Source organism: Oncorhynchus gorbuscha, linkage group LG18, assembly GCF_021184085.1.
Source record: "Oncorhynchus gorbuscha isolate QuinsamMale2020 ecotype Even-year linkage group LG18, OgorEven_v1.0, whole genome shotgun sequence".
In the NCBI taxonomy this organism is placed as follows: domain Eukaryota; kingdom Metazoa; phylum Chordata; class Actinopteri; order Salmoniformes; family Salmonidae; genus Oncorhynchus; species Oncorhynchus gorbuscha.
The window spans coordinates 30,037,465-30,061,359 of record NC_060190.1 but is presented as its reverse complement, the minus strand read 5'-3'; the positions used below and the strand labels follow the sequence as shown (position 1 = coordinate 30,061,359).

The following is a 23,895-nucleotide window of genomic DNA, read 5'->3' as shown; positions in this document are numbered from 1 at the left end:
CTTAATTATAGCCTTGGTCTAAAAGGGATAATCAACTCGGGGCTCTATGCGGTCTCTGGAAACCTCTGACCGTCTCTTCTGCAGTGTGACCTTGACAGTCCTGTTTGTCACTGTTGGGTCTCACTTTCTTTCTCATAGGCTTTGTCCTTAAACGCTGTTTCATCCTTAAAATTCCTCGGTCAATAGGGAAAGGACACTATGTTATGAACATAGCCATATACCGACAAGGTTGGCAAACTTGGTTTAAGAGAGAAGAACAGTAGAATTTCAAAAATGTACACCATGTTGGCACAAAGAGCTTCAAGTCAATAATTTCATACAATTGTTAGGCCACATTAAATACATGTCCTATGTAACGGTCATCTCTCTCTCTCTCTCTCTCTCTCTCTCTCTCTCTCTCTCTCTCTCTCTTCTCCCCCCTTTCCCCTCCCTTACAGATCTACATCCTCCCCCAGGCAGCCATTTTTAAGATGGAGGGTCTGGAGGGGGCCGAGGCGGAGGCGGCGATGCTGAACAACATGCGTGTGTACGGCACTATTGTGCTCAGTTTCATGGCCACGGTGGTGTTCGTGGGGGTCAAGTACGTCAACAAGCTGGCCCTGCTTTTTCTAGCCTGCGTCATACTCTCCATCCTGGCCGTGTATGCCGGAGTCATCAAGACAGCCATCGAACCGCCTGACTTCCCGTAAGGGCCCCTACTGTCCAATTAGCCTGCTCCCAGATCTGTTTGTGTCCTCTTGTCAAGTCCTATGGTCATTGTCACATGAGAATGACCATAGGAGTTGGAAAGACAGAACAAACAGATGTGGGACCAAGCTACTCTTCAATATTGGGGCTGAGCCGAACTTGAGCAATGTGGGTGTGATGTGAATCATGTTTGATGTAATTTATTTATTTATATAATTGTGGCCCGTATGGGGGATTTGGGTTTTGAGACTTTTGTTGCAATATAATTTGACCACATGTTCACCCATTTTAAGACGATTTGAAGTATATTGAAAATATATAGAAATTATGTTCAATGCACCAAAGCAGATGGGTTAAATACAAATGGAACATATTCAGTAGGGAGGACTCTTCTGTTCAATATGGGGACTGATACCCACAGACTTGTGCTAGCTCTCAAAGCCAATGCCTAGTCTTCGACTCAGTCTAAAGTTGTCTGCATGGGCAGTTGGGGTTTGATTCCCGGTCGTCACACTAACACAAGTAATATGTAGCTTATGTTGTTCTTGTCGATAACTGTTCGGTACTTTGTCGTGTATTTGTATGTTTTATGTGGACCCCAGGAAGAGTAGCTGCTGCATGTGCAGTGGCTAATGGGGATCCTAATGAACTAAACTAATACACTAACACATCTCCCCTGCTGCGCAGAGTCTGTATGCTTGGGAATCGCCCGCTGATCTCTAAAGGGTTCGATGTGTGCGCCAAAACACTGGAGAGTGGCAACGGCACAGTCACCACCAAGCTGTGGAAGATCTTCTGCGATACTCCCTTCCTCAACGCCACCTGTGACGAGTACTTTGCCAACAACAACGTGTCCTTCATCCAGGGCATCCCTGGGGTCATGAGCGGCATCCTCAAAGGTGACCAAACACAGTTGACTATTAGTCTTCTTCTGGCTCAGTTGGTAGAGCATGCCACTTGCAATGCCAGGATTGTGGGCTCTATTGCTGCCAGAGTCACCAATACGTAAAATGCATGCATGTATGATGGTCACTTTGAATAAAAGGTTAACATAATATTATATTATTATAACTACTATTATTCTGTCTACTTTTTCTTTCCAAACACAGTTACACCTACAGCACAAATAACATGCACTCTTCTGGTCCACCCACACTCAGGTCACTGTACCTACAGTACAGTACACATGCAGGAGACATACCCGCGTGCTCTTGCAGGAAGCATACTGCACTTTGTTTATTTGCCACCCCATTGTATGTACTGTATGATGGCGTTTATAGCGATTATAAATAATATTCTCCCTCCTCCCTCCCTTTCTCGCTCTCTCTCTCTCCAAACCCCCTCACTCTCTTTCCCTTTATCTCCCTATCCCCCCTTTTCTCTTTACCATTAAATTGCCCTCTCTCTCCCTCTTTCTCTCTGTTTACTTCTCCCTCCCCCTCTCTCCCCCTTCTCCCTCTTCCTCAATCCCTTCCCCCCCCCCCCACACACACACACACACACACAGAAAACCTATTTGGGAATTACCTGGAGAAGGGCAATCTGGTGGCCAAGATCGGGATTGCGACCGTGGAGGGCCCCGATGATACTCTGACCAACTCCAACCGCTATGTCCTGGCTGACATCACCAGCTTCTTCACCCTTCTGGTCGGCATCTACTTCCCCTCCGTCACAGGTCAGCTGACAGGAAAGGATAATGCAAAGAGGAAGAGACACAGAGCTGAAACTCATTCCTCTCATCCTCAAAGGGTGAATTCACCAAGGGTGGATCTCAAGGAAAAGAGAGGACGCAAGGGATCAAGGGAAAATAATCACCCTTTTTTGTTGTTTTGTGTGGTTATTTTTTTGATCTAGATAGGGGAGATGTGTGTCAATTTATTGAAACGTTTTACGATACTGTCAAAGATTCATCTGAAGTCATTATTATTTTTTTTTTTACACAAAAAGCAGTTGTTTGTCATTAGAAGGATGATTTTGCTGTATTTTTCAGTTGTGGTAATTTAACAAAGGAAAGTAGGTTTCAAATCGACATACACACGCTATTGTGTGAGTTTCTAAGCCCACTATTTGATGATCTGAGTTTTCTTATAGACCTCTGTCTGTGTTTTGAAAACAATTCTCGGACTGAAAGGCAAATGTGCAGAGGTTACTGTGTGAGCAGGAGTTTTTTTTAAAGTGGCCTCTCTTCTTGTGTTTCACAGGGATCATGGCCGGATCCAACCGGTCTGGAGACCTGCGTGACGCGCAGAAGTCCATCCCCATCGGCACTATCATGGCCATCACCACTACCTCACTCGTGTGTATCCTTTTACTGCTCCCGTTTCTGGACTCAATGGGCTTTTAGCTGTCGCTCACATGCCATCTACCAACAGTAAACGAGCTCTATTTTATACAAAACATTTTTATTTGACTTTTCAACATAAAATATATATTAGGTTTCTTTGAATTGGGCCTTTAGCCTCAAGCTTGTTATGTCGAAACGATAACTCCACGAAAGCAATTTCAAATCAACCGTGTTGTTCTTTATCTCAAAGTAACCATTACAGAACAAAAGCAATTCATCATGTACCGCAATACATCAGACATAACCCAACAGTAACAGTACTGTCGAACTGTGTACTTATGTAAACTCTCAATGTGCAGACATAGCAGAGATACGTGAGGATATGTCCCTATGTGCTAGCAATGAGCGTGGGTCTGTCTGTTTTCCTTAATGTGACCTTATAGACATGTCCGCTGTGGTCCTGTTCGGTGCCTGTATCGATGGAGTGGTACTAAGGGACAAGTAAGTTATGCATAATGAGCCAACATGCCTGCAATTGTTTCAACATTTCTCAGTCAAGCTTTTCCAGTGCTCAGGTACTAGATGAGGGATGCTATAGCTGGGTCGTATTCAACAGAACATGTTTTAAAACAAAAATTGAGCACATTTACTGCAGTTGTGGTCCAGGTAGACCCTCCCTGTTTTAGTCAGTTTTCTTCCGTTTGGTGTCTAATCAATAGGACCCAGGTAATTGTGTCTCCTCCTACCTTTCTTCATGTCTGATTGGCTGGGTGTCATGTCCATCTCCCTCAGGTTTGGAGAGGGAGTCAATGGCAACCTGGTCATTGGCACCTTGGCCTGGCCATCCCCGTGGGTGATTGTAATTGGCTCCTTCTTCTCCACCTGTGGAGCGGGGCTTCAAAGCTTGACGGGCGCCCCGCGTCTCATGCAGGCCATCTCCAGGGATGGTGTCGTGCCCATCCTACGGGTCAGTCTCAGTCATTCTGCCAACATTCTAGCATTTTACACTGATCTGGGACCATTTGTTTTCATAATTCTGTCAGTGTTCAGCAATTAGCACTGATCTGGGTACATTTGTTATGATCTATCTGTCAGCATTCAGCAATTAGCACTGATCTGGGTACATTTGTTATGTTGGTTTGTCAACATGTTTCATATCAGTCTCAGGTGACATTGGACTTGCCTGCCCTCTCTCACGAATTCTTTAATTCACATTCAATTTTGATGGTTGGTGTCTGTGTACACTAATGTTCATCTTCAGGTCCCAGGCAAGGGTCAGGTCTCACGTGAGCATGGTTCACTGAAACACCTCTGTTACATCTACAGTACATACAACCTGCCTTGAAATAATGGAATAACTAATGTATGTTGTAACTCTATCCCCTCTAACATCTCAGTGTGTGATGTGTCTGCCAGGTGTTTGGCCATGGGAAGGCCAATGGGGAGCCCACCTGGGCCCTGCTGCTGACCGCCTGTATCTGTGAGATAGGGATCCTCATTGCCTCCCTGGACGCAGTGGCCCCCATCCTCTCCATGTGAGTGTCTATGAGCGGGACCAGGTGTTGTTTCCCACCACAGGACCTTGCCTGGGAAAAACTCTGGGTTCTAGTTACAGCCTATAACTAGGGCCCAGAAAAAACTCCTGGCCCTATTGATGAGTGCTGAAGTGTACTCATCCTGTACCAATATGGACTGTCTAATATGCACACTGTAAATATGATATTTACTTCAGACAATGGACAAATTAGATCTTAGCACTTAAGATAAAGTTAAACACATACACTGAACAAAAATATAAAAGCAACATGCAACAATTTCTAAGATTTTACAGTTACAGTTCATATTTAAAAAATCTGTCAATTTAAATGAATTCATTAAGCCCTAATCTATGGATTTCACATGACCGGGAATAGAGATATGCATCTGTTGGTCACAGATACATAAAACAAATAGGGGTGTGGATCAGAAAACCAGCATCTGGTGCGATCACGATTTGCCTCACACAGCGTGACACAGGCTGTTGATTGTGGCCTGCGCAATGTTGTCCCATTCCTCTTCAATGACTTTGTGAAGTTGCTGGATATTGGCGGCAACTGGAACACGCTGTCGTGCACATCGATCCAGAGCATCCAAAACATGCTCTGGTGAGGATGCAGGCCATGGAAGATCTGGGACATTTTCAACTTCCCGGAATTTTGTACAGATCCTTGCAACATGCATTATCATGCTGAAACATGAGGTGATGGTGGCAGATGAATGGCACAACAATGGGCCTCAGGATCTCGTCACGGTATCTCTCTGCATTCAAATTGCCATTGATAAACGCAATTGTTTTTCGTTGTCCTGCCCATACCATAATCCCACTGCCACCATGGGGCACTCTGTTCACAATGTTGACATCAGCAGGTGAGCATTTGGCCACTGAAGTCGGTTACGACACCGAACTGCAGTCAGTTCAAGATCTTGGTGAGGAAGATGAGCACGAAGATGAGCTTCCCTGAAACGGTTTTTGATAGTTTGTGCAGAAATTCTTTGACTGTGCAAACCCACAGTTTCATCAGCTGTCCAGGTGGCTGGTCTCATTCAAAATCTCTGGAAAAAGCTCTGGTGGACATACCTGCAGTCAGCATGCCAATTGCACGCTCCCTCAAAACTTGAGACAAAACATGTGGCATTGTGTGGTGTGACATAACCTGCACATTTTTAGAATGACCTGTGTATTTGATCATGGTGCTTAATCAACTTCTCGATATGCCTCACCTGTCAGGTGGATGGATTATCTTGGCAAAGGAGAAATGCTCACTAACAGCTAGAGGACTCCTGATAAATGATCCCACTTTAAATGATGTTCAGCTTATACAGGCTTCCTAAAGTCTTCATAATGTCTTCATAAGAACCACATAAATGTGTTACAAAGCATCTGTAACAGTAGGATTACGCTTTATAAAGGGTTTATAAATCTGGCATAACTGTGTGACATAATCACCAATGTCAAATGTGACATAACCCACTGTTTCGAATGTGAAATAAACATGTGCTTTATAAAGGGTGACATGCTGTGCTGAAGGATGGCACACGCTCTAAAGTGAAGTCATGTTAGTCACATTACACCTAATCTCATTCCCAGACATTCCGCTGCTCCAGAGTCCAATGGCGGCGAGCTTTATACCACTCCAGCTGACACTTGGCATTGCACATGGTAATCTTGGGCTTGTGTACAGCTGCTCGGCCATGGAAACCCATTTCATGACGCTCCCGACAAAAAGTTATTATGTTGACGTTGCTTCCAGAGGCAGTTTGGAACTCAGTAGTGAGTGTTGCAACCCGAGGACAAACCATTTTTACATGCTGCTCACTTCAGCACTCTGCGGTCCTGTTCTGTGAGCTTGTGTGGCTTACCACTTTGTGGCTGAGCCGTTGTAACAGCTCTAGCCCAATAACAGCACTAACAGTTGACCAGGGCAGCTCTAGTCGGGAAAGGTGGCATCCTATGACAGTGCCACGTTGAAAGTCACAGAACTCCTCAGTAAGGCCATTTTACTGCCAGTGTTTGTCTATGGAGATTGCATGGCTGTATGCTCGATTTTATACACCTGTCAGCAGCGGATGTGGCTGAAAAAGCCGAGTTCACAAATTTGAAAGGGTGTCCACATATTTTTCCCAATGAATTCTATGATCACTCCGACTAAGACCAAGTTTGAATGGTTGATATCCCAGGCTTATATGTATGTGCTGTGTGCACAATAGCCTGGTGATGACATTAGACCAAGAAACACTTATCTTGATGAGGAAATTGAAAGGGTCTTTCTTCTGGAAGTAAGTTACATGTTCCTCAGTATGCAAACACAAACACAGCAATATAATGAGCCATACCATGCAGTGAAGGGCCTAGGCAGGTTTTTGACACAACAATATAACCAGCCATACCTTGCGGTGCTAAGCCCAGTCAGGTCTTTGACACAACAATATAACAAGCCATGCCATGCCATGTGGTGCTAAGCCCAGTCAGGTCCTTGACACAACAATATAACAAGCCATGCCATGCCATGTGGTGCTAAGCCCAGTCAGGTCTTTGACACAACAATATAACAAGCCATGCCATGCCATGTGGTGCTAAGCCCAGTCAGGTCCTTGACACGTTCACCTTCCCCCCGCCGAAAGATCAGCCACAAAATGTTGGCACCATTGTTACAGGTTGTAGTCAAGCCCTGGTCTCCAGCAGAACAGAAGAGGAATACGAAGACTTTGTAGTGAGACACCTTCAGCCATTCATAACACATCCATAAAGACTCTATATTGCATGACGCTGCAATTACTTTAAAGTCAGGCCCCTTTGGTAATTTATAACACATAAATGCCTTGTATCATATGATGCTGTATTTATTATAAAGTCAGACACTTTTGGTCATTCATTACATATACAGTACCAGTCAAAAGTTTGGACACACCTACTCATTCAAGGGTCTTTCTTTATTTTTGCTATTTTCTACATTGTAGAATAATAGCGACAACAAAACTATTACATAACCCATATGGAATCATGTAGTAATGAAAAAAGTTTTTTTTTTTTTAAGTAGCCACTCTTTGCAACACTCTTGGCATTCTCCCAACCAGATTCACCTTGAAATCTTTTCCAACAGTCTTGAAGGAGTTCCCACATATGTTGAGCACTTGTTGGCTGCTTTTCCTTCACTCTGCAGTCCAACTCATCCCAAACCATCTCAATTGGGTTGAGGTCGGGTGATTGTGGAGGCCAGGTCATCTGATGCAGCGCTCCATCACTCTCCTTCTTGGTCAAATAGGCCTTATACAGCCTGGAGGTGTGTTGGGTCATTGTCCAGTTGATAAACAAATTATAGTCCCACTGAACTCAAACCAGATGGAATGGTGTATCGCTGCAGAATGCTGTGGTAGCCATGCTGGTTAAGTGTGCCTTGAAATCTAAATAAATCACAGACAGTGTCACCAGCAAAGCACCATCACACCTCTTCCTCTATGCTTCATGGTGGGAACCACACATGCAGAGAACCAAACAAATGAAAAGACTAAAATCTCAGATTTGGACAGTGTTTCTTGGCCTCAGCAAGTCTCCTCTTCTTATTGGTGTCCTTTAGTAGTAGTTTCTTTTCAGCAATTCGACCATGAAGGGCTGATTCACAGAGTCTCTTCTGAACAGTTGATGTTGAGATGTGTCTGTTACTTGAACTCTGTGAAACATTTATTTCAGCTGCAATTTCTGAGGCTGGTAACTCTAATGAACTTATCCTCTGCAGCAGAGGTAACTCTGGGTCTTCCTTTCCTGTGGCGGTCCTCGTGAGTGCCAATTTCATCATAGTGCTTGATGGTTTTTGCGACTGCACTTGAAGAAACTTTCATGTCTTAAAGTAATGATGGAGTGTCGTTTCTCTTTGCTTATTTGAGTTGTTCTTGGCATAATATGGACTTGGTCTTTTACCAAATAAGGCTTTCTTCTGTATACCACCCCTACCTTGTCACAACACAACTGAGTGGCTCAATCGCATTACGAAGGAAAGAAATTCCACAAATTAACTTATACAAGACACACCTGTTAATTGAAATGCATTCCAGGTGACGCTGTTACCTCATGAAGCTGGTTGAGAGAATGCCAAGTGTGTGCAATGCAGTCATCAAGGCAAAGGGTGGCTACTATGAAAAATCTCAAATATAAAATATATTTTGATTTGTTTAACACTTTTTGTTTACTACATGATTCCATATGTGTTATATCATAGTTTTGATGTCTTCACTATTATTCTACAACGTAGAAAATAGTAAAAAATAAAGAAAAACCCTGGAATGAGTAGGTGTGACTGGTACTGTACATAAAGGCTTAATGATGATGACACAAATGTATTAACAGTTAGGGAATTATCACTAACAGCTAAATCAAATAAACATTTAAACCATAAATGTCCTTTCATTTTTAAATGTTTAAATAATACACATACATTAAGTTTTTTTTTTTTAAGTCCAGCAATGCAACTACATTGAACATTACACAGGGCTGTCAACAGTGTAGCTTGTTCTTGAGCTGGTGGACGATTGGTTCTTGCCTCTCTGCCTGAAAGTTAGAAGGTCTTTTAGGAAATGCCTTTTTCACACCACCTGGATACGGGCATTTCTGTGCTTTGGGGAGATGGGAAACTCCATTTGATTCATATTATTATATTCCTCTTTAATTTACAAATCTCATGACATGACTATGAGATGTTGCTGAATCTAGCGGGCTTATTATTTAGCTGAGACTGCTATCTAGACAAATGTTCTTTAGCTAGCTAGCTAGCTAGCAATTGCTGTGACGATAACGTTGGAGGTAGATATGTAATTGAACTCAACATTTAACTACTACAAACTAATTTAAACTTCAATGAATAAAGGTTAACTTACTTGTTTTTTTTGCTGTCAAGTGGCACCACAAGTGGGCAGTGATTTGCAAACTCATCACATGTGCACCTACTGCTCTACAGAAACACAGCTAACCAAGCAACAGTGAAGGGCATGGACACTGAATTAAAAGGCAACTACACTTTGTTACATTTTTCCCAGACCTCAAACGTTGTCCTCTGATGTGGTTTAAGCATTGTTCTAAACACAGAAAATCAAAGTGTGTGGAAACCAGCATTTTGGGGGGGAATCTAAAACCTGTAAAACCTCAACCGAGAAAACGGAATTTGGGAAAACATCTTAACATATTTTATAAGGCCCTACCTATGTTTTTTAGCTGTGCATGATTGCACTTTAGAGTGTGAGTCATCCTTTAGCACAGCATTTTGTGGAAAGTTGAGGTCTGATCCAATATTGGCAATGCAGTGGAGGGAAAAAGGTTGAGCCATCCTAGAAATGTTTTAGAGTAATATAATATAATATATACAATTTAGCAGACACTTTTATCCACAGCAACTTACAGTCATGCATGTAAACATGTTTACGTATGGGGTGGTCCTGGGAATATAACCCACTATCCTGGCATTGCAATGCTCTGCCAAGATGCATGACAAGTTGATAAATGCTTCGTGAAGCCTCAATTTAATTATTTATGAAGCAGTGCTTATGCCACCCTTTATAAAACACAGCTTTATGTCATATTTGACAAAGTGTTTTTTTTTCTTCACATTTGACATCGGTGGTAACAATGGTGCCAGAGAGGAAGGCTGACGTTTACGTGTCCCCAACGATTGTGTTCTTTTGCTAGTTTATTTGTGTTGTTTGTAACTTATTTTTTTAAACGTATTTTGTACATAATGTTGCCGCTACCGTCTCTTATGACCGAAAATAACTTCTGGACATCAGGACTGCGATTACTCACCACGGACTGGCAGAATCCTTTTTCCCCTTTAACGAGTCTGACAAGCCCGATGCAAATGATATACTGCCTTCTTGGGAACAGGCCCAGATCCCTGGGATTTGCATGAAGAGGAGGCATGGAAAAAGGGGCCAGAGGGCAGGCTGCCTTCTGAGAATTTGTAGGCGAACGAATAAACCCCCACTTTCTTCCATTCTGCTAGCAAACGTACAATTTTGGAGAATTAAATCGATTAACTATGCGGAAGATTAAACTACCAACGGGACATCCAAAACTAATATCTTATGCTTCACGGAGTCATGGCTGAACAACAACACTATCAGCTAGCTGGTTATATGCTGGACAGAACAGCGGCGTCTGGTAAGACAAGGGGAGGCGGACTATGTATTTTTTCTAAATAACAGCTGGTGCATGATATCTAAGGAAGTCTCGAGCTATTGCTCACCTGAGGTAGAGTATCTCATGATAAGCTGTAGACTACACTATCTAACAAGAGAGCTTATCTGTGTATTTTCCATAACTGTTACATACCACCGCAGTCAGAGGCTGGTACTAAGACAGCATTGAATGAGCTGTATTCCGCCATAAGCAAACAAGAAAACGCTGACCCAGAGGCGGCACTCCTAGTAGCCGGGGACTTTAAAACCTCTGGACCACCTTAACTCCACACACAGAGACGCATACAAAGCTCTCCCTCACCCTCCATTTGGCAAATCTGACCATAATTATATCCTCCTGAATCCTGCTTACAAGCAAAAATTAAAGCAGGATGCACCAGTGACTAGATCAATAAAAAAGTGGTCAGATGAAACAGACACTAAGCCACAGGACTGATTTGCTCGCACAGACTGGAATATGTTCCGGGATTCCACCGATGGTATTGAAGAGTACACCACATCAGTCATTGGCTTCATCATTAAGTGCATTGATGACGTTGTCCCCACAGTGACCCTACGTACATACCCCAACCAGTAGCCATTGGTTTACAGGCAACATTCGCACAGAGCTAAAGGCTAGAGCTGACGCTTTTGAGGAGCGGGACTCTAACCCAGAAGCTTATGAGAAATCCCGCTATGCCCTCTAACAAACCATCAAACAGGCAAAGCGTCAATACAGGACTAAGATCGAATCATACTACATGGCCCGGAGCCTGTAGTGATGATCAATGGCACGAAGCCCCCAGTGATGGTCCATGGCCCGGAGCCTGCAGTGAAAATCCAGGGCATGGAGCCTCCAGCGACGGTCCCCAGTCCGGAGCTTCCAGCGACGGTCTCCAGTCCGGAGCCTCCAACGACGGTCCCCAGTCCGGAGCCTCCAACGATGGTCCCTAGTCCGGAGCCTCCAATGACGGTCCCCAGTCCGGAGCCTCCAACGACGGTCCGCAGTCCGGAGCCTCCAACGACGGTCCCTAGTCCGGTGCCTCCAATAACGGTCCCCAGTCCGGAGCCTCCAACGATGGTCCCTAGTCCGGAGCCTTCAATAACAGTCCCCAGTCCGGAGCCTCCAGCGACGGTCCCCAGTCCGGAGCCTCCAGCGACGGTCTCCAGTCCGGAGCCTCCAACGACGGTCCCTAATCCGGAGCCTCCAATGACGGTCCCTAGTCCGGAGCCTCCAGCGACGGTCCCCAGTCCGGAGCATCCAGCGACAGTCTCCAGTCCGGAGCCTCCAACGACGGTTCCCAGTCCGGAGCCTCCAACGACGCTCCCCAGTCCGGAGCCTACAGCGACGGTCCCCAGTCCGGAGCCTCCAGCGACGGTCCCCAGTCCGGAGCCTCCAGCGATGGTCTCCAGTCCGGAGCATCCAGCGACGGTCTCCAGTCCGGAGCCTCCAACGATGGTTCCCAGTCCGGAGCCTCCAACGACGCTCCCCAGTCCGGATCCTACAGCGACGGTCCCCAGTTCGGGGTCTCCAGCGATGGTCCCCAGTCCGGAGCCTCCAACGACGGTCCCTAGTCCGGAGCCTCCAATGACGGTCCCCAGTCCGGAGCCTCCAACGACGGTCCCTAGTCCGGAGCCTCCAGCGACGGTCCCCAGTCCGGAGCATCCAGCGACGGTCTCCAGTCCGGAGCCTCCAACGACGGTTCCCAGTCTGGAGCCGCCAACGACGGTTCCCAGTCCGGAGCCTCCAACGACGCTCCCCAGTCCGGAGCCTACAGCGACGGTCCCCAGTCCGGAGCCTCCAGCGACGGTCCCCAGTCCGGAGCCTCCAGCGACGGTCCCCAGTCCGGAGCCTCCAGCGACGGTCCCCAGTCCGGAGCCTCCAGCGACGGTCTCCAGTCCGGAGCCTCCAACGACGGTCCCTAGTCCGGAGCCTCCAATAACGGTCCCCAGTCCGGAGCCTCCAACGACGGTCCCTAGTCCGGAGCCTCCAGCGACGGTCTCCAGTCCGGAGCCTCCAACGACGGTCCCTAATCCGGAGCCTCCAACGACGGTCCCCAGTCCGGAGCCTCCAACGACGGTCCCTAGTCCGGAGCCTCCAGCGGCAGTCCCCAGTCCGGAGCCTCCAACGACGGTCTCTAGTCCGGAGCCTCCAACGACGGTCCCTAGTCCGGAGCCTCCAGCGACGGTCTCCAGTCCGGAGCCTCCAACGACGGTTCCCAGTCCGGAGCATCCAGCGATGGTCCCCAGTCCGGAGCCTCCAACGACGTCCGCAGTCCGGAGCCTCCAGCGACGGTCCGCAGTCCGGAGCCTTCAACGACGGTTCCCAGTCCAGAGCTTTCAACGACGGTTCCCAGTCCGGAGCCTCCAGCGACGGTCCGCAGTCCGGAGCCTCCAGCGATGGTCCGCAGTCCGGAGTCTACAGCGGCGGTCTGCAGTCCGGAGCCTCCAGCGGCGGTGACACATATTGTCCTACATGTGCTAATTAGAGTTGATTGATTTATGTTATTCACGTTTTTGTTTTGCATCTATTATCTTATTTTATTCTTATTTATTGTTGTTGTTTATACACCTTGTGGGTGGGGCAATGGTTAAAAAGAACTAGTATTTGGTAGTTGAATTCCTCATTATACAGTATATAAGAATATACAAATATATATACAAAAAAGTTCAAGACTGTCATTGTTTCCCTTCAATAAAATGCATTCAAAACTACATTCTGCACATTTCTGCTACTTTCTTAGGCTATACAAGTGATTTATTTTGCCCCAAAAAATATGTTTACACCTATGCAGGACCTTTAGCAATAATAACAATAATAATAAACCTCTACTTTAGTCAAGAAAACAATTATGATAGGTGTGTTGTAATAAAAGCAAGTGGTGTCCACTGAGTAAATGCAGACTTTCTGCATTGGGAAGAGGGAAAACCCAGAGATTCATAAAGTTTGTGATGTGTGACAGGTTGTTTCTTCATGCAAAATAGATTTTGGGTTTAAAATTCAATTAAGCTGCTTTATTTGAGGGGTTTAGTGAAGGCGGGTCATTTTTTACCCTTAGGACAAGAATGTTAAGACTACACAGGGGTTAAGCAGACCACCATAGTGCCTGTGCCCAAGAACATTAAGGTAACCTGCCTAAATGACTACCGACCCATAGCACTGAAGTCTGTAACCATGAAAAGCTTTGAAAGGCTAGTCATGGCTCACATGAACACCATTATCCCAGAAACCCTAGACCCACTCCAGGTTGCATACCGCCCTCTCTGTTGCACACCACACTGCCCTTTCCCACCTGGACAAAAGGAACACCTACCGTCGCTGGGGCAGGGCGATTTATGCTCAACGTTCAACACAGTGCCCGCAAAGCACATCAATAAGCTAAGGACCCTGGGACTAAAAACCTCCCTCTGAAGCTGGACCCTGGTGGTAAGGGTAGGCAACAACACATCCGCCACGCTGATCCTCAACACAGGGGCCCCTCGGGGGAGCGTGCTCAGCCCCCTCCTGTACTCCCTGTTCACTCATGACTGCAAGGTCAGGAACGACTCCAGAACCATCATTGTTTGCCAATGACACAACAGTGGCCTGATCACTGACAATGACAAGACAGCCTATAGGGAGGAGGTCAGAGACCTGGCGGTGTGGTGCCAGGACAACAACCTCTCCCTCGACGTGATCAAGACAAAGGAGATGACTGTGGACTACATCGACCAGGCTGCAGTGGAGCAGGTTGAGAGCTTCAAGTTCCTTGGTGTCCACATCACCAACAAACTAACATGGTCCAAGCACACCAATACAATCGTGAAGAGGGCATGACAAAACCTTTTCCTCCTCAGGAGACTGAAAAGATTTGGCATGGGTCCTCAGATCCTCAAAAGGTTCTACAGCTGCATCACTGCCTGGTATGGCAACTGCTCTGCCTCCGACCGCAAGGCACTACAGAGGGTAGTGTGAACGGCCCAGTACATCATTGGGGCCAAGCTTCTTGTCATCCAGGACCTCTATACCAGGCAGTGTCAGGAAGGCCCTAGAAAGTGTCAAAGACTCCAGCCACCCTAGTCATAGACTGTTTTCTCTGCTACCGGAGCGCCAAGTCTAGGTCCAAGAGGCTTCTAAACAGCTTCTAACCCCAAGCCATAAGACTCCTGAACATCTAATCAAAAGGCTACCCAGACTATTTGCATTGCCCCCACTCTTTTACACCACTGCTACTACCTGTTGTTATCATCTATGTATAGTCACTTTAATAACTCTACCTACATGTACACATTACCTCAACAAACTGGATCCTCTGCACATTGACTCTGTACCAGTATCCCCTGTGTATAGTCTCACTATTGTTATTTTACTGCTGCTCTTTAATTACTTGTTACTTTTATTTCTTATTCTTATCCGTAAGTTTTTAAACTGCATTGTTGGTTTGGGGCTCGTAAGTAAGTATTTCACTGTAAGGTCTAGCTGTTGTATTCGGCGCATGTGACTAATACAATTGGATTTGATTATGTTCACACAGTTTTCCCACATTTATGAACCCTTTATAGAGCATGGCATAGGGGTATAGATGATGTGTGGTACATTTATGTAATGTTTAGGAAGGCTTTATGAAGGCATAATGAAGCCTATATAAGCTGCATGTTATTTAAAGCAGGACCGCGATAAGTATAATTTTTTTCTTTATCTGGTGTCTAGTACTGCCTTTTTGCCCAGCTAGGGCCATATACATTAAGCGCTGCCTGTCTTCCCAGTAGCCTACTTGGTGTGTGAACTGCTGAGCTACATGTTTGTGCTGACTGCTCATAACTTGCAGATGATTGTTGACACGTCAACAACGATCAAGGGGCAGGGCGATTTGTGACTTGTTCTAGTAATTAGTGGCTGTATTGGAGGGGGAGGGGTTACACCTCTTTGGAAATTATTTAGACCCTTTGACTTTTTCCACATTTTGTTAGGTTACAGCCTTATTTGAAAATGTATTTACATTTTTTCCCCTCATCAATCTACACACAATACCCAAATACTGACGAAGCAAAAACTGTTTTTCAGATAATCTCTCTAATTATATCACATTTACTTAAGTATTCAACCCCCACCCCCATAAAAAAAAAAATCCTGAACCAACAATTGCACTCAACATTTTGCGTCAGTATGTAACGTCAGTATGTAAAGGCTATGATTTACTATAGTTTATTTGGTTAAAAGCTTATAAGCAGCTTATAAGCGAGTAATAAGCGAGTAATTGGTGCCTTATAGACATGTTTCCAAATAAACAGAAAATGTATGTAAGCCACATTGTTGTCTCTCTCGCTTTTTGCCATGGCTGAAGGCTTTGTTTCTGTTATGTAGGTTCTTTCTGATGTGCTACATGTTTGTGAACCTGGCCTGTGCCTTGCAAACCCTCCTGAGGACGCCTAACTGGAGGCCACGCTTCAAGTTCTATCACTGGTGAGTCCCACAAAATCCCATCAACGGAACTCATCCTGAGAGATGATACAAGGATACAAGGATACAAGGATACAAGAACCTCCAGTTCTTGGTGTGCGCCGGCCTTTCGTCCAGCCGTATCAAACTGTATTGATATGCTCTGATGAGGCTGAAGGAGGAGCCAGCGCACACCAAAAATTGGAGTTGAGACGCACGCACGCACACACGCACACACACACACACACACACACACACACACACACACACACACACACACACACACACACACACACACACACACACACACACACACACACACTCATATACATGTGTGCGTCTGTTTTTATACTGTTTAATGTACATGTATGTCTGCATGTGTATGTGCATGTGTGTGTGTGTGCATTTGGTACATGTGTGTATCTAATCCTTTCTCTGTTTGTGTCTCTTTACAGGGCCCTGTCCTTCCTGGGCATGAGTCTGTGTCTATCGCTCATGTTCATCTGTTCCTGGTTCTATGCCATTGTTGCCATGGTGATCGCTGGCAGTATCTACAAGTATATTGAGTTCCATGGGTGAGTGTAGCGTGACCCATGAGACAGATTGGATTTGCTGGCTGTGTGTTTGTGTGTATTTGTGGTGTCTGTGTATTGGGGGGGGCCGGGGGGTTAAAATCATATCAACCATCATTCAGTCAAGCCAGTTAAAGGGGAAATGTGTCGATTGGAGTTTCCACTGTTTGGACAATTTAGTGTTATGGCTTGCTGTGCTGAGTCAATGGCTTGGGTTGCAATTGCATTACTTGATGGTAAAGCTGGTTGTAAACAGACTTAGCATTCTGTCTGTAGGCAGAGATGCTATAAAGCAGACTTTTGCAGTGATGACTGATTTTTAAACACATTTTTAAGCTAAGTTTTTTAAAGACCCATGCTCACACAATTCTTATGACTCCCTAAACCGATAGCCTACCAAACGGTGAAAATAGGTTAGAAATGTAGATGTGTTAGAAGCCTGTGCAGTATAAATAATAATGTTATAATATTGTCATTTTAATTTGTAATAGATATGTAATAACACATAGGCCTAGTTATTAGGCTTTTAATGGTGTAATAATAACTATGTAATACCATTAGTTGTGACATGATTGAATGATATAACCCTGGTGTTTGATTGTGTGACAGGGCGGAGAAAGAGTGGGGTGATGGGATACGAGGCATTTCTCTCAGCGCCGCCCGATATGCTCTGATGAGGCTGGACGAGGGGCCGGCGCACACCAAAAACTGGAGGTGGGACGTGCACACTGTCGTGTCTTCGGCTATGCCGGATTAAGTGATATGACATGCTATTCTATAAAATCCTTTCTCCGTAATTAATATTACCTGATTGAGCTAATCATGTAAATGTAAATAACTAGAGAGTCGGGGCACCAGGAAATAATATTTATAAAGCTGTTATCTTCCGAATAAACTCTTAAAGACCTAGTAATATTTTACATCAATAGCAGTCAATATTAATCGTTGTAAATTCTTGGTTATCTTCACGAACCCTGGCTAACAAGTTGAATCAGCAATTTATTTACTAAATACCTAACTAATCACACAGAAGTACATATACAAAGAATGAATCATACCTTGATCACAAATGACGTCATAAAGGAAAATGTCCCTAGTGGGCGGAACAGATGTGATAGCTGGTTACACAAAATAAAAGGGTCTCGGTTTGAGTGAAAGAGTGGGAAGACTGAGGGACAAAGGTAGAAGCTGTGCTATCGTAAATACAGTATCTTATGCATTTTAAATTACCACCCATTTGGAAAAGGAAAGTGCAATAAATATTTACTCTGGGTTGCGCTTCGGTAGGTTGGTGGTAGATGGACGGCCTTGTTGCCAAACCAAGTCCTTTGTCCTTTGAAGAATGTCTCTGGTGGTCAATTGGATACATTGTAGTAACGTCGTTGTAATGCCGTTTTTGCAGATGCTGTGGCTAACTCAACAGCTAGGAGGTATCACTTCTGTAGTGAAAAAGAGTTTGTTCTGTAGTTATTATCTGAACCATTCTGACATCGGACCGTCGTCCTCACGTCCTCGGAACAGGAGGTTACATTTTCATCAAGGCTTTATATAGTGGAGCGAGAAGGGTGTGTCTGAAAAGTTTTATAACCCATGTCTCTTCACAAGGGCGGGCCACTGATTGAGCAGAGTCTGTTCTTGTAAAAACCCAAATCTCTTATTTGGAAGCTAAAATTACATTTAATCTCTTCACCAATCATTTTATATTCAAACATTTAAAATGAACAACAATTCCATGTGAATCCGATAACTCTGATGTGTAGACTTTCCACTGTAGAGTTTATGTGATCCTATCATTGATGAGAATGTCTCAGATGACAACCGAACTGACATCATATTCATTAATCCAGTTCAGCGACGCCTAGAAGGCTGGTGACGTAGACATCCGGAGCTGGTGAACGGAATGAGCAGCAGTACCGGGGGGATTTGTGACAGTGTACATTCATAACTATTTTCAAAAACAAACCAAATAACAATACATACTAAGTTACAATATTTATTTGAAAATACTGTCTTTCAAATACTTCCAACAATATGTATTTGAATTAATGGTGACACATACTTTCCAAATAGTGTTTTCAAATAAATTCCAATATTCAACTACTTGTCTTTTCAAAAGAAGCTTATCTGAATACTTGTTTTGAAATGTAATAAAACATTATTGAAATACCTAAAATAGTCATTAAACCCAGGTCTGCAGTGTACACAGATAAACCCACACAAATAAGCTACACAGGCCATTTCATGTCACATATCTAATTAACATTGACATGAACAACATGTCTGTGCATGTGGAGAGTTCCATTTAATTCATTTTGAGCTACTGTCATGGTACAGACAATAATACTTTTACAGACATTATCGTCTGTGCACTCTTCCTTGCTTTTTTCTCTCTTTTTTTCACTCGTTCTCTACCTTTCTCACCTCTACTCTACTCTTACTTCCTCTCTTTCTCTTTGTCACATTAATCTCCCTTTCAATCTTTCAAATCTCTGTGCTACACTTTAAATTCAACTCAAAATTCAACTCTGGAATGACAGAAGTATACATTATTGTTTTGCCAAAGCAAGACGTTGAAACCATTTCTCCTATTCCTTCCTTCCTTCCTTCCTTCCTTCCTTCCTTCCTTCCTTCCTTCCTTCCTTCCTTCCTTTCTTTCTTTCTTTCTTTCTTTCTTCCTTCCTTCCTTCCTTCCTTCCTTCCTTGCTTCCTTCCGTGACTCCCTCTGTCTCACTCAAGGCCTCAGCTGCTGGTGTTGGTCAGTACGGACGTGGAGCAGAATGTGGAGCAGCCTCGCCTGCTCTCGCTGACCAATCAGCTGAAAGCGGGCAAAGGGCTGACCATTGTGGGCACTGCCTTGGCAGGCACCTACCTGGAGAACCACCCCCAGGCCCAGCGGGCAGAGCAGGTTAGATACAGTTGAAGTCAGAAATGTACATACACCTTAGCCAAATACATTTAAACTCAGTTTTTCACAATTCCTGACATTTAATCCTAGTAAACATTCCCTGTCTTTGGTCAGTTAGGATCACCACTTTATTTTAAGAATGAAATGTCAGAATAATAGAGAGAATTTATTATTTCAGCTTTCATCACATTCCCAGTGGGTCAGAAGTTTACATACATTAGTATTTTGTAGCATTGCCCTTAAATTGTTTAACTTCGGGCAAATGTTTCAGGTAGCCTTCCACAAGCTTTCCACAGTAAGTTGGGTGTATTTTGGCCCATTTCTCCTGACAGAGCTGGTGTAACTTAGTAAGGTTTCTAGGCCTCCTTGCTCGCACACACTTTTTCAGTTCTGCCCACAAATGTTCTATAGGATTGAGGTCAGGGCTTTGTGATGGCCACTCCAATACCTTGACTTTGTTGTCCTTAAGCCATTTTACCACAACTTTGGAAGTATGCTTGGGGTCAAATCATCAAAACAAATCAAATTATATTTATCACAAACACATGGTTAGCAGATGTTAATGCGAGTGTAGCGTAATGCTTGTGCTTCTAGTTCCGACAATGCAGTAATAACCAACGAGTAATCAAGCTAACAATTCCAAAACTACTACCTTATACACATAAGTGTAAAGGGATAAAGAATATGTACATAAAGATATATGAATGAGTGATGGTACAGAGCGGCATAGGCAAGATGCAGTAGATGGTATCGAGTACAGTATATACATATGAGATGAGTATGTCAACAAAGTGGCATAGTTTAAAGTGGCTAGTGATACATGTATTACATAAAGATGCAGAAGATGATATAGAGTACAGTATATATGTATACATATGAGATAAATAATGTAGGGTATTTAAACATTATATTAAGTAGCATTGTTTAAAGTGGCTAGTGATATATTTTACATCAATTCGCATTATTAAAGTGGCTGGATTTGAGTCAGTGTGTCGGCAGCAGCCACTCATTGTTAGTGGTGGCTGTTTAACAGTCTGATGGCCTTGAGATAGAAGCTGTTTTTCAGTCTCTCGGTCCCAGCTTTGATGCACCTGTACTGACCTCGCTTTCTGGACAATAGCGGGGTGAACAGGCAGTGGCTTAGGTGGTTGTTGTCCTTGATGATCTTTATGGCCTTCCTGTGACATCGGGTGGTGTAGGTGTCCTGGAGGGCAGGTAGTTTGGCCCCGGTGATGCGTTGTGCAGACCTCACTACCCTCTGGAGAGCCTTACGGTTGTGGGCGGAGCAGTTGCCGTACCAGGCAACAGCCCGACAGGATGCTCTCGATTGTGCATCTGTAGAAGTTTGAGAGTGCTTTTGGTGACAAGACAAATTTCTTCAGCCTCCTGAGGTTGAAGGGGCACTGCTGAACCTTCTTCACGATGCTGTCTGTGTGGGTGGACCGATTCAGTTTGTCTGTGATGTGTACGCCGAGGAACTTAAAACGTACTACCCTCTCCACTACTGTTCCATCGATGTGGATAGGGGGGTGTTCCCTTTGCTGTTTCCTGAAGTCCACAATCATCTCCTTAGTTTTGTTGACGTTGAGTGTGAGGTTATTTTCCTGACACCACACTCCGAGGACCCTCACCTCCTCCCTGTAGGCCGTCTCGTCGTTGTTGGTAATCAAGCCTACCACTGTTGTGTCGTCGGCAAACTTGTTGATTGAGTTTGAGGCGTGCGTGGCCACGCAGTCGTGGGTGAACAGTGAGTACAGGAGAGGGCTCAGAACGCACCCTTGTGGGGCCCCAGTGTTGAGGATCAGCGGGGTGGAGATGTTGTTACCTACCCTCACCACCTGGGGGCGGCCCGTCAGGAAGTCCAGTACCCAGTTGCACAGGGCGGGGTCGAGACCCAGGGTCTCGAGCTTGATGACGAGTTTGGAGGGTACTATGGTGTTAAATGCTGAGCTGTAGTCGATGAACAGCATTCTCACATAGGTATTCCTCTTGTCCAGATGGGTTAGGGCAGTGTGCAGTGTGGTTGAGATTGAATCGTCTGTGGACCTATTTGGGCGGTAAGCAAATTGGAGTGGGTCTAGGGTGTCAGGTAGGGTGGAGGTGATATGGTCCTTGACTAGTCTCTCAAAGTACTTCATGATGACGGAACTGAGTGCTACGGGGCGGTAGTCGTTTAGCTCAGTTACCTTAGCTTTCTTGGGAACAGGAACAATGGTGGCCCTCTTGAAGCATGTGGGAAAAGCAGACTGGGATAGGGATTGATTGAATATGTCCGTAAACACACCAGCCAGCTGGTCTGCGCATGCTCTGAGGGCGCGGCTGGGGATGCAGTCTGGGCCTGCAGCCTTGCGAGGGTTAACACATTTAAATGTTTTACTCACCTCGGCTGCAGTGAAGGAGGGTCCGCATGTTTTGGTTGTGGGCCGTGTCAGTGGCACTGTATTGTCCTCAAAGCGGGCAAAAAAGTTATTTAGTCTGCCTGGGAGCAAGGCATCCTGGTCCGTGACTGGGCTGGTTTTCTTTTTGTAATCCATGATTGACTGTAGACCCTGCCACATACCTCTTGTGTCTGAGCCATTGAATTGCGATTATACTTTGTCTCTATACTGACGCTTAGCTTGTTTGATTGCCTTGTGGAGGGAATAGCTACACTGTTTGTATTCGGTCATGTTTCCGGTCACCTTGCCCTGATTAAAAGCAGTGGTTTGCGCTTTCAGTTTCACGCGAATGCTGCCATCAATCCACGGTTTCTGGTTTGGGAATGTTTTAATCGTTGCTATGGGAACGACATCTTCAACGCACGTTCTAATGAACTCGCTCACCGAATCAGCGTATTCATCAATGTTGTTGTTTGAAGCAATACGAAAAATATCCCAGTTCACGTGATGGAAGTAGTCTTGGAGCGTGGAATCAGATTGGTCAGACCAGCGTTGAACAGACCTCAGCGTGGGAGCTTCTTGTTTTAGCTTTTGTCTGTAGGCAGGGAGCAACAAAATGGAGTCGTGGTCAGCTTTTCCGAAAGGAGGTCGGGGCAGGGCCTTATATGCATCGCGGAAGTTAGATTAGCAATGATCCAAGGTTTTACCAGCCCTGGTTGCGCAATCGATATGCTGATACAATTTAGGGAGTCTTGTTTTCAGATTAGCCTTGTTAAAATCCCCAGCTACAATGAATGCAGCCTCAGGATATGTGGAATTCCAGTTTGCAAATAGTCAAATAAAGTTCATTCAGAGCCATCGATGTGTCTGCTTGGGGGGAATATATACGGCTGTGATTATAATCGAAGAGAATTCCCTTGGTAGATAATGCGGTCGACATTTGATTGTGAGGAATTCTAAATCAGGTGAACAGAAGTACTTGAGTTCTTGTATGTTGTTGTGACCACACCACGTCTCGTTAACCATAAAGCATACTTCCCCGCCCCTCTTCTTACCAGAAAGATGTTTGTTTCTGTCGGCACGATGCGTGGAGAAACCAGCTGGCTACACCGACTCCGATAGCGTCTCTCCAGTGAGCAATGTTTTCGTAAAGCAAAGAACGTTACAGTCCCTGATGTCCCTCTGGAATGCTACCCTTGCTCGGATTTCATCAACCTTGTTGTCAAGAGACTGGACATTTGCGAGTAGAATGCTAGGGAATGGCGCGCGATGTGCCCGTCTCCGGAGCCTGACCAGAAGACCGCTTCGTTTCCCTCTTTTACGACGTCGTTGTTTTGGGTCGCAGGCTGAGATCCATTCCGTTGTCCTGGGTGGAAGGCAGAACACAGGATCCGCTCCGGGAAAGTCATATTCTTGGTTGTACTGATGGTGAGTTGACGCTGCTCTTATATTCAGTAGTTATTCTCGACTGTATGTAATGAAACCTAAGATGACCTGGGGTACCAATGTAAGAATTAACACGTAAAAAAACTGCAGAGTTTCCTAGGAACGCGAAGCGAGGCGGCCATCTTTGTCGGCGCCGGAAGTTATTGTCCATTGTCCATTTGGAAGACACATTTGCGACCAAGCTTTAACTTCCTGACAGATGTCTTGAGATGTTGCTATAATATATCCACATAATGTTCCTGCCTCGTGATGCCATCTATTTTGTGAAGTGCACCAGTCCCTCCTGCAGCAAAGCACCCCCACAACATGATGCTGCCAACCCCGTGCTTTAGAGTTGGGATGGAGTTCTTCAGCTTGCAAGCCTCCCCATTTTCCTCCAAACGTAACAATGGTCATGATGGCCAAACAGTTCTATTTTTGTTTCATCAAACCAGAGGACATTTCTCCAAAAAGTACGATCTTTGTCCCCATGTGCAGTTGCAAACTGTAGTCTGGCTATTTTA

At 44.9% G+C, this 23,895-nt stretch overlaps 1 protein-coding gene across 3 annotated transcripts in view; it reads left to right on the top strand.

Annotated features, from left to right (window-relative positions):
• Positions 1 to 23,895, top strand: part of LOC124003767 (solute carrier family 12 member 5-like) — a 328,893-nt gene that overhangs the window by 266,714 nt on the left and 38,284 nt on the right. For all 3 annotated transcript variants that reach the window (XM_046312326.1, XM_046312327.1, XM_046312328.1), the window contains exons 7-17: positions 438 to 685; positions 1,375 to 1,586; positions 2,195 to 2,362; positions 2,889 to 2,987; positions 3,415 to 3,472; positions 3,764 to 3,938; positions 4,388 to 4,506; positions 16,017 to 16,115; positions 16,547 to 16,666; positions 17,273 to 17,377; positions 19,400 to 19,568. In XM_046312326.1, the coding sequence (XP_046168282.1) occupies positions 438 to 685; positions 1,375 to 1,586; positions 2,195 to 2,362; positions 2,889 to 2,987; positions 3,415 to 3,472; positions 3,764 to 3,938; positions 4,388 to 4,506; positions 16,017 to 16,115; positions 16,547 to 16,666; positions 17,273 to 17,377; positions 19,400 to 19,568 (1,572 nt within the window). The remainder of the gene's footprint in view (positions 1 to 437; positions 686 to 1,374; positions 1,587 to 2,194; positions 2,363 to 2,888; positions 2,988 to 3,414; positions 3,473 to 3,763; positions 3,939 to 4,387; positions 4,507 to 16,016; positions 16,116 to 16,546; positions 16,667 to 17,272; positions 17,378 to 19,399; positions 19,569 to 23,895) is intronic.